Source organism: Cyphellophora attinorum, assembly GCF_001299255.1.
Source record: "Cyphellophora attinorum strain CBS 131958 chromosome Unknown Contig6, whole genome shotgun sequence".
Taxonomy (NCBI): Eukaryota; Fungi; Ascomycota; class Eurotiomycetes; order Chaetothyriales; family Cyphellophoraceae; genus Cyphellophora; species Cyphellophora attinorum.
Window position 1 is genome coordinate 260778 of NW_017253234.1, and position 14152 is coordinate 274929.

The window sequence follows — 14152 nt, forward strand, 5'->3', positions numbered from 1 at the left end:
GGAAGCGTCCAATGGTTTTCTATAACGTCACCACTGATTCGAAATGCCAAGAGTGGCCGTATGAATTGAACATCTACGCCTCTTCACGTCTTCGACCTATGAGCATTCCAGCCGACATTCTAACGTCCCCCAAAATCCATGCACCAACCCATCCCCACTACATTTGCACTGCTTGGCCTCCTATTCAGCTCAGCAGCTGCCCTAACCTACGCCGCGCTAGGGGACTCCTATCCCGCCGGCGACGGTGCCGGCCATGCCCTCCTGCCACCTGATCACCCGGACTTCGGCTGCGGTCGCTTCACCTCCGCATATCCCGTACTGCTCTCCCAAACACCTGAGCTAAACATTAACCCATCCAGCGACTTCCTCAACCTCCCCTGCGGCGGCGCCTCTACCAGCTCCGTGCGCCGAACTCAGCTACCCTTGCTATTGAGAGGGAGCGATGGGTGGGATGTGCTCACGCTGACCGTGGGTGGGAACGAGGTTGGATTCTTTGAGGTGCTGAATGCGTGCGTGTATCGTTTCTTCCCGGTGCTGCCGGGTCGGGGTTGTGTAGCGGAGTTAGAGCGGGCCAGAAGTCTGGTCGAGGATGGAGGTGGGAAGGGACTGTTGAAGGGTGTGGGGGAGCTCGTGAGGGAGCTGGCTGGGTACAAGGATGAAGTTGGAGGCAGGCTGTTGGTGACAGGCTATGCACGGTTCTTCAATGAGGACACGGAGTGGTGTGATGGGGTCAGCTTTGCGGGTGCTGGTTGGGAGGAGTTGTTCTTGACGAGGGCGATGAGGAGGGAGTTCAATGAGGTTGTACGACTACTGAATGATATCATCCGGGCGAATGCGGAAGTGCATGGAGCAGAGTATGTGGACATCGATGCTGTTTTTGAAGGGCACCGGTTTTGTGAGGAGGGTGGATGGGAAGCGCTCATCAGTGACGAGACGTGGTTTTTCGGTGCACCAGAGCAGGAGCAGCGATCGTCAACGACAGTCGACATCAATGGCAAGCGGCGGCAGGAAACGGTTCTTCGACTTCCAAGACCTATTGGAGGCTTCGTCAATATGACAAGAGCGTTTCATCCGACTGTGTTGGGTCACGAAGCTGTCGCGAAGCAGATTGCTGATATGCTCTTGTCCATTTCTGAGTGAGAGGACTGCTAATGTCGATTTCTCGGAAGCAGGCTCGCCTAAACGCCGTCTATGCAATGCAAATGCTGAGATCAATCCAGACCGATTTACGCCTTGTGGTGCGAGAATACAGCAGAGATGGACCCTGAGTGCCGAGTCCGATCTCGAGCCTTAGTCGCGAGCCTGCAGCGGCCTTTTCATGACAAGTATCAGTCCAGCCGCAAACAACGCCGCGATGCCGATACTCCACCAGCCCGCTGCTGACCCTGCAAGGCCATATATCCAGCCCACGAATGGCGGAGCTACTGTCCTCGCAGCCGAGCAAGCTGCCATCGCCAAGCCGTTGACCTGACCCAGCATCGTCATACTTGGCGTTGCGTCTTTCAGCATAATCAAGACGCACGGATAGAGGACGATGGTGAAGAAGTTCTGTATGCTCAGATTCGCATAAATTCCGATGGGTGCTTTGGCGTGAGGGATCATCGTCAGAAACGGTGGAAATACGTACGAGAGGGGCGCGAGCACGGTGAGGAGGACGAAGGTCTGCCAGACGCCAAGTCGCTCAACTAGCGGCCCAAAGATGACACCTTGCACAAACATTGCGACGAAGCCATTGATGGACATGAAACCGCCGACGTCGCGGACAGTATAGCCGAGACCACCATGAAGATCGAGAGCCGTATCTGAAATGCCCTTGCTCGGCTCATCCAGGAGGTAGACCGGCATGAGGGAGCCGAAGGCCATGGAGTGGTACGACATGAGTGCTAGCTGAGCGATAAACAAAATCATTGAACGATTCCAGCGGTTCTCGGTGGCAGGCGCTTCGATGATCGTGGAGTCCTCAAGTGCATTTTCGGGCACGAGTTGTGGGGCGAGTGAAGGCCTGATCGAAGAAGTCGTGGTCATATTGGAAAGGCGGCGAATGTCGACAGTTGTACCCGCAGTGAGAGGTTGAATACTGGCCATGGACACGCGGCGAGTTACGGTCTTCTGCTCGTCCTCTCGAGCGATCTCAATTGACGGGCGAGTGACCTCGCCCATGAGCGGCGTTCGCTCGTCCGACACAACCTTGTCTTTGTGCTTGCGAGCAATGACGTCTTCGTTAGTCTCCTTCAGATAGATCATACCGATGGTAATGGAGAAGACGATGTAGACAGCAGCCACCAGATTCGGCAGGAGGTACGGATAGGCGTCGAACACAGACCCTTTCAAACCTGACCAGGTCGTGGCTGGTATGGCAAGGAGGCCGCCCATGGATGAGCCGACAATGGAGCCGAAGTACCACATGAAAGGTATCATGCTATAGGCTCGGGCTGTGAAATGTCAGATCGATCTGGTGGTCGAGAGGCATACTCACGCTCGTGCTTTGGGTCCTTAACCATCTCGGCGACCATTGTCTGCATCACGCTGACATTTCCGTTCAACAGACCGCCGAGCACTCTTGCCGCAAGTGCTACCCAGTAATCGGTAGCAACACCGAAGATCAAGCTAGACAGAGCGACACCAGCCAGACCTGACAGAACAATGGGTTTCCTTCCATACTTGTCTGAGATAGTGCCCCATAGCATGGCCGTGCTAGCCTCAGCAAGTGCAAATGCTGAGACCAGCAAGCCGGCATAGAAGGCTGCATTGGCTTCAGTGTGTCGAAGGTCCTTGACAAAGACGTAGTTGTAAGCCAGTATGGAAGTGAAGGCAATTGGTTCCGACAGTCGACATAACGCTGTGCTGTTAGCGGAAGCCAATGAAAGATGTGGTGAACAAACCTAGAACTCCCAGTTGCTGCCATGGGAACTTCTCCTTCTCGACCGCTGTGCTGGCCTGACTTTCGGTGGCATCATCCATATGTGAAGTACTTACAGTGCTGCCTTCTGCCTGTCAAGCAGGTACAGTCGAGTCACAATGTCGTAAAGCCTAGACGAAATCTTGTGAGGTGAGCGTTGAGAGTCATTGCTGCAAATCACTTGCACACATCGACTGTCCCTAGAGCGGGGTCATGCATATCATCCTGCAGATTCGGTGGGAATCCTCGCCGAAGAAAGCGCCTGAATCGCCTCTCCCAGGTGGCGGGCACCCAGAACAACGATAATCATATCGGAACGATGATTATGCAGTGGGCCAATAGGCTGATTGACCGCGCCCTTAGCCCTCCTGAGCATGACATGTGTTGTGATGATTCGAGCAAAGAACGATGGCGTTCGTGGAGCACGCGGAGAAATTCTGGTCGTTGAACGTGGGATGGCAGGCCGATGTTTTCCCGTGGGCGTCTTTGAGCTGACCCCGACGACAACGCGTCCTTGTCGTCACTGCTCTGACTCTTGCCAGTCGACAACACCATGAAAGGAGACAGGTCTGCAGTAGGTCAATACCAACAGCTGTGGAAGCGGTTGTCTGAAAAGCTCGTGCGAGCTTGAGGTGCGTGCCTTCGGCGAGCGATGACAGCCTTCGCGTCTGCGTACATAATGAGCTTGCGACGCCATTCATCCTATGCCGAAAGTGATGGCGGTAAGGCTTTCGGGTGTTCTAGTAACTCCCAGACTGGGTACGGTTCCGGAGACCGCCCCATATAACGACGCGAGCGATGTGATCCAGACTTCCGCTCAGGCACGATGACGCGGAGCAGGGCACCCGCCCAACGTGTCAAAGGCAGGTATAATTCTGAGGCTGCGCTAACATACAGCATGTTGTTAGGTAAGAACGTTGGGTCATCGCGCAGCCCCCGGTCGTCTTGACACAGGTTGATTATCGCGACACACGAGCTGCGTCGCGACCCCTGCGTGTCTAGGGCAACTTGAACGAGTTTTCTTGAACGAGTGTCAACGATATGGAAGATATCAGGTCTACGCCATGTGACAAGCAGGCAGGTACGGTGTTGGGCAGGTGCAACCGAACTGCTCGCACGGCATCGAACATGACAACATCGCCAGCAAATAAGGATGAGCCAGTGTGCCTGGACTGTCACACTCTGCTAGGAGAACTTTCGCTTGCAGTCGAAGATCAGCAATGAGTCCAGGCCCGTCTACCAATGCGTCGAGACACGTTCTTCGCAGTAGCTCCTGCACGATATCGAGGTCATGCGATCGTCCTATTGGCAGATATCGGCGGATGCCTCGACGACAGCACTTCTGATTCAACGACTTCAACCCAAACGGATCGCCTCCCACTGTTGTACGGCGTCTGACGGCGTGCATGGGACACACACTACTGCCTGACCAACAGGCATCCTTAATGTATAAAAGACAGGTCGGAAGATCAGCAGAATGATACTCGTTCATCAGGTGGCATTGAATTTGATCTGTGGTTGGGGTTGGGCGGTGGGTGGGTTGGCGACGGCGTCGGAGTATTGGCTTGTGGAGGATGTCTTGGAGGTGTCCGAGTCATGGGCTCGGGAGTCGACGAGTGTACCAGTTTGGGGATCGCGGATCCATGATCTGCCAGACTCACGCTTGTTGTCGTGGTGGTGTGAGATGGCGGCGCCGGCGAGACCTCCGGACCTGCTGCTGCGACGGCTGAGGCTACACCCGGGTGGCTACTGGAGTGACGTGCACTGACTTGATCCGCTGAGTTCGGATAGTCAAGTCCTTGCTGAGGAACATGGTCGTCGTGGGGTGCTCGGTCCACTGGGTGTCCGGGGTATGTAGACCCTGAGAAGCGGTTGCTGCCATCGTGGTGATCAGCAAAAGCAGGCCCTCCTGCTCCAGCACCAGCGCCGGTATTAATCGCATGCTGAGCTTGGTGATCATTCATGACGGGGTGGTCTGGTGTGCGAAGGTCGTCAACGTCATGCCTCTGCACTGCCGACTGGGGAAGGCCTTGCGTCGACGCAAATGAAGTGTCAGGACCATAGATAGCCGTGTGCCCGAATGGCTCATGCTTGCTGTCTCGACCAATGTTGCGACTTGGAGGAGCCAGGGCTGCTCCGCCAACGCCTCCCAACCCAGCCGCTGCAGCTGTCGTGCCCAGACTGTTGTGATGAGCATCGTCGTGCGCGCCATCCAGTGTATTCTGAATACGACTGTTCCTCTCTGGATGTGCATGAGCCATAGCTGGACTAGCAACCGCAGTGTTCGAGCCGGAGCTGATATCATATTCATGCTTGTCATGATGGCGACGGGCTAGAGCTGCGCCACCGAGAGCTCCAACGCCAGCAGCAGCGGCCGCTTTGTCCATACCACCTTGTCCATGCTCGTCAGTAGGCTTGGAGATTCCATGCTCAGGACTGCCGTAACCGTTGTCAAATGCTGCATTAGCACGTGTAGCATCACGGCTGAGGCGGCTGCGAGCAGAGTCGAAGCTCTGGCGGTCACTACCGGCAGCAACGAAAGTGCCTGGCTCGTGAACTGGTGGAGGCGGTTCGGGTGACCAAGGCTCGGGACTGCTAACACCACTCGTTCGCACCGGCTTCCTGCTGATAGTGTGTTCTCTTTCCGGTTGGGTCATCAAGGCGTCGGTCTCGTGGGCCTCGCTCTTGTTTCGATTGTGGTGGTGCAGTGCCGCTGCGCCAACAGCAGCCCCACCCAGACCGAGAGCAAGATCCTTTCCGTGACCAGAGCTGCTTCGTGATCGGCTGCCACCCATCCAGGGCTTGTGAGAACCCTTCTCTGTGATGTAGGCATCATCGCCTGGTACCATGCCATCGGTCAGCCCAGGACGGGAGTTTGGAGTACTCCTACGAGGTGGAGGCGGCACGGGCGTGAAGGGATTCTCGTGGACCCTAGCATGGTCCTTGGAGTCTCGATGGCGACCAGCCATGGCTCCGCCTGCTGCTCCCATCGCTCCCGCTCCAAGGAGAGTCTTTTCGGAGCTGAATCGCCTGGCATGCTGAGGATGACCTCGCCAGCCATCGATCTCATCGTCATTAGGGCTGAGAGCACTGTGGCGAGCTGATGCAGCGCGGGAACGGCGTCTTCGACGGCGACAGCAGAAGAGAAGAGCCAGTATGAAGAGACCCAGAGCAAGAGCACCGAGCACGGATCCTAGGATGATGGGAAGCTTGTTGTCCCCTCCGCCACCACCATTGCCTTGATTTGCAGCCGCGGCGGCAGCCGATGATGCACTGGCCGCTGCAGATGTGGCTCGAGACGAGCTCGAGCTTGCTGAGGACGATGCAGAACTGCTGGTAGAGGTCGCGAAAGTTGACGAGCTGCTCGAGCGGGAGGATGACTCGCCTGTGGCCGTAGCGTCTGTCGTTGATCGTGTTCGAGTATTGGTAATACCGTCTACGACCGAGCTGATCTGCGGGTATAGGGCGGAGCTGACCTGGGTGTAGATGTTGTAACCCTCAGAGACGAGGACGTCGATTATATCGGGCGATGAGGTCGACATCTTGAACGCAGGTCAATGGTGTGTCGTGAAAGCAAAAGCCTAGGTGTGCAATGTTGGCACCGACGTTCTAGATCAGGTCATGCCTTTCCACGCAGAGTGCGGATGTTCGTCGCCGAGCAGAGCAATGAAGCAGTGGCGAGTTAACAGAAGAAAAGTACAAACCTGCAACGAAGTGCTCGAACTCTTGAGTAAGTACCTAGGTCCATCAAGCCGTGCTTGCCGCCCTCGGGACCCTTCTCCAGTTCATCAACCGCCATGGCTATCGCTGACTGCATTGTCACTGGTTAGCATAGGCGAGAAGTGGTGTATCTCGGTCCAGACCCAAGGTAGTATCCTTGCACGGACCCGTGGATCTTGGATCGTCCAGCCGCTATGACGAGCATGCTGAAAGTCGATTGGCGGTGAACGCCACGAAGTGATGCAGGGACATGTGGCTGTGGCTGTGCCGACAGGGACAAGTGGGGACGACCAAGCCAGGTACAGTAGTTTATGTCGACGATCACCGCTGTTGCAAAAACAGGTTTCCCTGTACGAGACTTCAGCCGGACAGCGCGCCCTTGTTCTATGAAGCTTTACCCAGACGTTCTGCGCTCCGGAAGGACTAGAAGCGAATCAGAAGGGTTCGTGCTTTGCTAGGATGGACCCTGCCTCTGTGGAAGCGTGCTTCCGCTCAACTCAGGGAAGGCCAATCGGCCATCATAACAGCTCACCAGCCACAGCTGCTGTGGCTGCTAGACAGCTTCCGATCGAAGCAACGTGGTCTGGAAGTCTAAAGATCTGGGGAGGTATAGGATTCCTCAAATTGGGTCAGAGGTCTCACGTTTGTCGACACATGGAACCAGGTACGAGAACAGGATCGGAGGCGGTCTGCCTGAGATTCGCAGCCTCCTGATCGAATATCCGGTATGCTAAACCGGCTATGCTGCTCATCCTGCAGACACCTGACCTCTTTTCAGCGAGTCAGGATCCCAGTTCAGGACAGCTTCCTTCGCAGGGCTCTGCAGGGATCATAGTAGACATGCTGGACATGGCAGAGTGATAAGGATTCTAGTCGTGCTGTCACTGTTGTATAGATCCGATCAAGGCGTGGGACCGCAGGTAAGGTGTTCAAAGAAGGCCCGTACTATCGTGCATGAGCTTCAGGATCCCTGGAATCTGGTCTCCTGGAGTTCTTCCCAACCCACACTCTGTCGAGAGTCCGAAGTTCACACCCATCTTGCCAAGCAGCTCTGATGCGGTCTCAATCCTTGCTTGCGTACCTTCACTATCTTCTGCATGAACGACGCCGAGATATACCTTCGTTCTTTGTTGTTGTAGCAAATGGTCCAAAGTTGACAGTGGTGCCAGATATGGCTGGCTGTCTATGTCCTTAGGTACTGGCATGTGGATATAGTTGATCGGACGGCTCACGTTCTGCGCAATCAGATTGACCAGACTGACAGCTATGCTTAAGTCTTTGGGCTCAATAAAATGTGTGTGTTTGCTATCGCCATAGCAGCAATGCACACCAACTTCGACGTCAGGGTGGACAGCGTTGACGAGCGACGCGATGCGGGCGCTGATAGCTCCTTCACGTTCCGCCATCGACTCGTCGAAGCCTGGCGTGAGGATCGGATCTTCAAGACCCTCCAGGAGCGCGAATTCGCGAGCGCAGTCCCATTGAATTACCAGGTCGTCAGCTGGTATGGTTGACTGAACGTTGTCGAGCGCCTTCAGCAGTGCCGCTGTGTAGAGGGGCTCAAGCCGGACGCGATAGGCTGGTGTTATCATCATGAGAGCATTCAGAGGCGTTGGCAGGCAGACTTGGAACTTGACATCCTTAGGTATGACGCCCTCCTCGCGGAGTTCGATGAACGACTTGTAGGATGCTAGGGCATGGTCGTCGTAGCCAGTCTTGATGCCTCCCTTCCTTTCGATCTTTGCCAGAGTGTTGTCGAGGGCGGCGTCTGAGAGGAGAAGAGTATCTTTGTCGAAGGTCTTAGCGAATGATATGTCCGGGTAGTCCTTGAAGGCTGCTGCTTGCCACCAGACGAAACTTTGTCGTTCGCCAGTCTCACCGTCTGGGATGCTGTGCAGTCGGCCGGGAAGCACGGAAGATACAGTGCGAAAGACTTCCTCTCTCGAGGTCAGAGGGACCGAGCCCACAAGGAGAGCACCTTTGGGCTTCGTCATGTGAGCGCCGCTGCCATTCATTTCGGCAAATAGCTTCCTGACTGGTAGTCCTTTATGATGATCTCATCGACGATTGGCGGAGTGTGCGACGGTCAGTGACGGTTGATCCTGCTATTGCGATTCCCCGATAAGCCGGACGAAGAGGACTTCTATATTCATGGCTGGAACTCGTGACTTGTTAAGGCAAGACACAAGCTGACCACGCCTAATGTCCGTTCGGTCAAGGGCAGGACATACAGTCATTGAACTCACCGGAGGGGTGTGTGAGGATCTGTGGCAGACTGCACACTTACCAGGGCTAAATTGCTGGCAAGCGTGCCACTAAACACGTGTTGTCACATTAGCCTACCTTGAAGATGCTTGACTTCGAGACAGTGCATGTTCAGCCCAGGGATTGCTATAACCGAAGTCCACATGTACCTGAGCATGCAGGCCGATAAGGAGATCTGCCCAGTAGTAGATGCTCAGAGCTGGTGGTGCTGTCAGGTAGCAACGTGGATGAGACTCCCGGGACAGACAAGAACCCGGCAATGGACGTTCAAGATCCCGTAGGCCGGTGCTCCCATAGACGATCGAAGTCTCTCCTTAAAACGAGTCTCGACACAATGCATGGTGCGCCTGCCTGCCGAAGATCGAACAAATCCTGATGACTGCGCTGCTCACATTCATCTCCGATCCATGGACCAGCATGGAGTGAGATCTCATCACGAGGACGAGCGCGAGACCTTTTGCTCAAGGCCGCCTCGTGAGAAGCTGGAGAAAGGGGGGCAAGTGCGGAAATCAGAGGCTCTTCTGACAGTCGCTGTAATCATGAATGCAGAGCTCAGACGGGAGTGATGAGTAGCATCATGGTCGATGTGAGCACGGCAAGGCATACAACCCGCTGACAGATTTGTGGTCAAGGATACCTAGGTAGGTAGAGTTGCGAGGAGCGGCAATCAGGAGCCAAGGCTGTAGCAATTCGCTAGAGGGCTTCCAGAGGCGAAATTCTCGCCGTGCTCGCCGGTGTTCCTCGCCTAAACCCAAACCCCCAACGGTGCGGCATTTATAGCTACGGTCCGGAACACTGCATGGAACACCATGCATGCTTAATTGGGCGCGATGCGGGATTGTCCCGGTGTCACCCATCAATCTGCATTCTAGAACGGGAGGGAGACAAACCTGCGCATACTAGTAGGAAGCTGAGATTCCGATATAGCACGACCCAGGGTCAAATATTGGCACGGTGGCTTGACACAATTCCGAGTCTCTGCCATGAAGAGATTGCTTCAAATAGTTTAGTAGGCCAAGACAAAGAGAAGCAGCGGTGATATCAAAGCCACCGTTGTAGGTCTGTAGCTGCGGCGGGCTTCATCTCCGTAGGCAGATGTTTGCGACTACCAGCTGTCAATCGCAAGAGTGGTATCGAAGATGCCAAGTTCAGCGATTGTTTTATCGGTGTACTATGCTAGCATATCAACGACCTCCCCACTTGGGTCGAGGGCTCGAGAGTCGAGACAAGGCTTTTGTAGTAGAACTGTGGTACCTTCACGCAGGGAGCCGCAGTCGCGTGGGCCGAAGTGGGGGCTCCAAGCTCGCCCAAATTCTCTATTACTGCCCGTATGTAGATATCCTTTAAGTAGATCATGAGAGGAGGGGCAATTGCGCAAGCCAACACGAAGCGAATCATGTAGGGTCAGCCTGTGCACGAGCTTGTAGCATCATACCGTCGTAGTTGCCCTGTCTCAGAAAAAATTGAGCAATATTGTCCCAACAGCACTCTGAGTTTCCCCGCAGCAGGCACGTTGCTCGCCGCCGACAACTTTTTATAAAACATTGGAAAGTGCTCACTTTGCATTTCCACTGCACGTTCATCTCGATTCCCTTCAACGTAATTCTGAGGCTGCTGTACTTTCGTGTCAGCGTCAATAGCTTGTTCGGCATATCACTCCTTCGAGCTCTTATCGACAACCTAGTCGCAACTACCAGATCTCCACATACCGTTCAACCTTCGTTACCGTGGTAAGTCCTGACCGCCTCATCAATCACACTATTGCTTTCACGGCTTTCGTGGCCAACAGATATCCTTTCCGTGGCCACGCCTCCGTCTCCTGCCGTATTTGATCACCGGCATATCGGTGTCAAATCTTTATCTGCTCACTGCTATATCTCGAGCCGCAGCCTCTGACTGACTTGCTTTTCTCCCCACTACAGATCTCTCACAATGGCTTCAAAAGCAATTCCTTCGCACCTCCGACCAGCAGCTGCAGCCAGCAATGGCACCGGTGCTCCAGCAGCAGAGCGGCATCACGGCAAATCTCAAAGTCATGTGGTGAGTTGCAATCCCTTGTTGTTCCTGCACAAATTCGATGCCCCTCATGTCTGCTTTCGACCAGCCAAAATCAGAACCCAAACCTTTGTTTCGGGTTCGAACGCTCGGACCATGCACTCGTCACTTGCGGCAGTCACTATGGACTTGACTGCAATTTGAGCACCTCAAGACCTCTGCAAGTCCGCTGGCAAGAGCTACCATGAAATTCGTTCATGCTCATCCCGCTTCTCGCTTGTCATTGTCCTTGCGACCAGAGTCCAACTCTTCAAAACTGCACGATGGGCTCCCTTGATCCCACAGCTACTTCAGAAGCCGTCATAATGCACCATCCGCTGACCAAAGTTTCAACCCACCAGGCTTTCGAGAACACCTCTACCAATGTTGCTGCAAGCCAGATGCGCAATGCACTCAACAACCTCGCCGAGTCCTGCAACGATCCCGCCGAGAAGAAGCGGTTCGAGGCTGAGATGGACAACTTCTTTGCTCTCTTCCGCAGATATCTGAATGACAAGGCCAAGGGCAACTCAATCGACTGGAGCAAGATCAACCCTCCTGCACCAGAGCAGGTCGTCAACTATGACAAACTTCCCAACAGTGACGCAGTCGAGTTCCTAAACAAACTTGCTGTTGTCAAGCTCAACGGTGGTCTTGGTACTTCCATGGGTTGCGTTGGTCCAAAGTCAGTCATCGAGGTCAGAGATGGCATGTCATTCCTCGATCTGTCAGTCCGACAAATCGAGTATCTCAACCGCACTTACGACGTCAACGTGCCATTCGTGCTCATGAACTCATTCAATACTGATGATGACACCGCATCCATCATCAAGAAGTACGAAGGCCACAACATCGACATTCTCACATTCAACCAGTCGCGATACCCTCGTGTCCTCAAGGATTCTCTCCTCCCTGCACCAAAATCATATTCTTCCAAGATCTCAGACTGGTACCCACCAGGACACGGTGACGTGTTTGAGTCTCTCTACAACTCCGGAATTCTCGACCAGCTGCTTGAGCGAGGCGTCGAGATCATCTTCCTGTCAAATGCCGACAACCTGGGCGCTGTTGTGGATCTCCGCATTCTGCAGCACATGGTTGAGACCAAGGCTGAATACATCATGGAATTGACCGACAAGACAAAGGCCGACGTCAAGGGTGGTACCATCATCGACTACGAGGGCAAGGCTCGTCTGCTCGAAATTGCCCAGGTTCCCAAGCAGTACGTCAACGAGTTCAAGTCCATCAAGAAGTTCAAGTACTTCAACACCAACAACATCTGGATGAATCTCCGTGCCATCAAGCGTGTGGTTGAGGCCAACGAGCTCGAGATGGAGATCATCCCCAACGAGAAGTCGATTCCCGCCGACCAGAAGGGTGAGGCTGATCTCAGCATCGTCCAACTCGAGACAGCTGTTGGTGCGGCTATCCGTCATTTCAAGAATGCACATGGTGTCAACGTACCTCGTCGACGATTCTTGCCCGTCAAGACTTGCTCCGATCTCATGCTCGTCAAGTCCAACCTCTACACACTCAGCCATGGTCAACTGGTTATCGATCCTAGCCGTTTTGGCCCAGCTCCTCTCATCAAGCTCGGCAGCGACTTCAAGAAGGTGGCTCAATTTCAGAAGCGAATTGGAAGCATCCCCAACATCGTTGAGCTTGATCATCTCACAGTCACCGGAGATGTCAACTTTGGCCGTGGTATCGTTCTCAAGGGCACAGTCATCATTGTGGCTACCGAGAACAGCACCATCGACATCCCGCCCGGATCCATCCTCGAGAACTGCGTGGTCCAGGGTTCTCTGCGTATCCTTGAGCACTAAATTTGCATCAGCTTGTTTCTGGGACATCCCAATATTCATTCGACTGGTGTAACAATTCACATGAGCATCATATCCGGCAGATTCGCACGGAGGACTTTGTCGTGGGTTTGGCAGAGATTCATGGTATTAGATAGGTGTCATGGTCAATAACTTTTTCTACTGAAGAAGCGGGCGTCTGTAGTACAGAAAAGAACCCTCAGATTTGATGATACGCACAATAAGATACCTCACCAAAGTAAAATCTCAATAGTTGCCCTTCCTCGTGGTTGATCATTACAAGCGGACGCCGTGAATCATGTTCCTCCATTTGGTCGATCTGACAGACTCGACAATTTCGACCGGTTACGTAAGCGGTATACTTCGTCTCTGTCCTTTTCTGCAGTCGTCCTTCACTAGCATGTATTTCCTGGTAGCCAGCGACAACTCTATTTAAAAATCACGATCCGACCGCTATACTCCCGTCGCCACGCTCGTGCTCCACAGAGAAGTCGATTGTCGACTGGTCACCCACAGTGGGCCAGCTGAGTCGATCAGATTGGACAACCTTTCACATACTTGAAGCAATCTGGACTTGGCAGAATAGCTACGAGAGATAGCAAGTTCGGGCCTACCTGTCTCGGAGGACTGGATCTCATCGCGCGAGGCACCCTTGACGCTAATTAACTGCGGCTGAGGGGAGAAAGGTGCCGGAGACCGCCCAACGATGGCCGCGGCAGCAGACACCACCATGCCTTTATCAACAGCACCTGCACACAAAGCAACTCAAGACTCAACTTCGATACCAGTAACAGCAGCGTCAACCTCACTCTCACCCACCACCACATCCGGGGCCTCAGAAGGAACATTCAACCTCCTCCTCTTCGCCTCCGCCTCCACGTTCTGCAACAACCTCGAATCTCTCTCCCTCCCCGCACCCACCACCCTCCCACAACTCTTCAACACGCTAGAGTCCCACTTTCCGGGGATCAAGAAGAAAGTGCTGCGCAGTAGTGCCATCACGGTGAATCTGGAGTATGTTGATTTCGAGGTTGATTCCGAGGGAAGTGTTACGAAGGTAGGGGGAGTGGAAGGAAAAGAGGATGGCGATGTTGTGATCAGGAGAGGGGATGAGGTTGGGGTTGTGCCGCCTGTTAGTAGTGGCTAGGCTATAGGGGAGCTGGTTTGGGCGACGGTACGTTGAGGAGGGTGGTGAGCAGGGCAAATGGCGGGCAAGCGAGGCGAGCGCTATGCTCGATTCCAATGGTACTCTGACGTTTGCCGGTGGTCTATGCTGGCATCTTGAAGTCGTAGTGAGAAATAGTCTACAACTTTATCGGATGGGACATGCTTTCTGCCTTCAGGATATAGATGTCCCATGAAACGACTCTCCCTAGTCACAAGGTTTTAGTACACGCTTCTACTCAACGTC

At 54.0% G+C, this 14152-nt stretch overlaps 5 protein-coding genes across 5 annotated transcripts; 2 read left to right on the plus strand and 3 right to left on the minus strand.

Annotated features, from left to right (window-relative positions):
* Nucleotides 1-138: 138 nt before the first annotated feature.
* On the plus strand, nucleotides 139-1140 carry AB675_1819 (Lipase 1; the record flags this gene model as incomplete). The annotated part of the gene is made up of 1 exon (XM_018141738.1): nucleotides 139-1140. The coding sequence occupies one exon, from the start codon at nucleotides 139-141 to the stop codon at nucleotides 1138-1140; it is 1002 nt and encodes a 333-aa protein (XP_018003024.1).
* Nucleotides 1141-1290: 150 nt separating this feature from the next.
* AB675_1820 (uncharacterized protein) lies at nucleotides 1291-2961 on the minus strand (the record flags this gene model as incomplete). The annotated part of the gene is made up of 3 exons (XM_018141740.1): nucleotides 1291-2432; nucleotides 2477-2839; nucleotides 2883-2961. The coding sequence occupies 3 exons, from the start codon at nucleotides 2959-2961 to the stop codon at nucleotides 1291-1293; spliced, it is 1584 nt and encodes a 527-aa protein (XP_018003005.1).
* Nucleotides 2962-4368: 1407 nt separating this feature from the next.
* AB675_1821 (uncharacterized protein) lies at nucleotides 4369-6441 on the minus strand (the record flags this gene model as incomplete). The annotated part of the gene is made up of 1 exon (XM_018141741.1): nucleotides 4369-6441. The coding sequence occupies one exon, from the start codon at nucleotides 6439-6441 to the stop codon at nucleotides 4369-4371; it is 2073 nt and encodes a 690-aa protein (XP_018003069.1).
* A 1107-nt stretch (nucleotides 6442-7548) lies between these two features.
* Nucleotides 7549-8634, minus strand: AB675_1822 (uncharacterized protein; the record flags this gene model as incomplete). Its single annotated transcript, XM_018141742.1, has 1 exon — nucleotides 7549-8634. One exon carries the CDS (start codon nucleotides 8632-8634, stop codon nucleotides 7549-7551), a length of 1086 nt encoding a protein of 361 aa, XP_018002816.1.
* Nucleotides 8635-11202: 2568 nt separating this feature from the next.
* AB675_1823 (putative UTP--glucose-1-phosphate uridylyltransferase) lies at nucleotides 11203-13888 on the plus strand (the record flags this gene model as incomplete). Its single annotated transcript, XM_018141743.1, has 2 exons — nucleotides 11203-11518; nucleotides 13419-13888. 2 exons carry the CDS (start codon nucleotides 11203-11205, stop codon nucleotides 13886-13888), a joined length of 786 nt encoding a protein of 261 aa, XP_018002682.1.
* Between the last annotated feature and the right edge of the window lie 264 nt (nucleotides 13889-14152).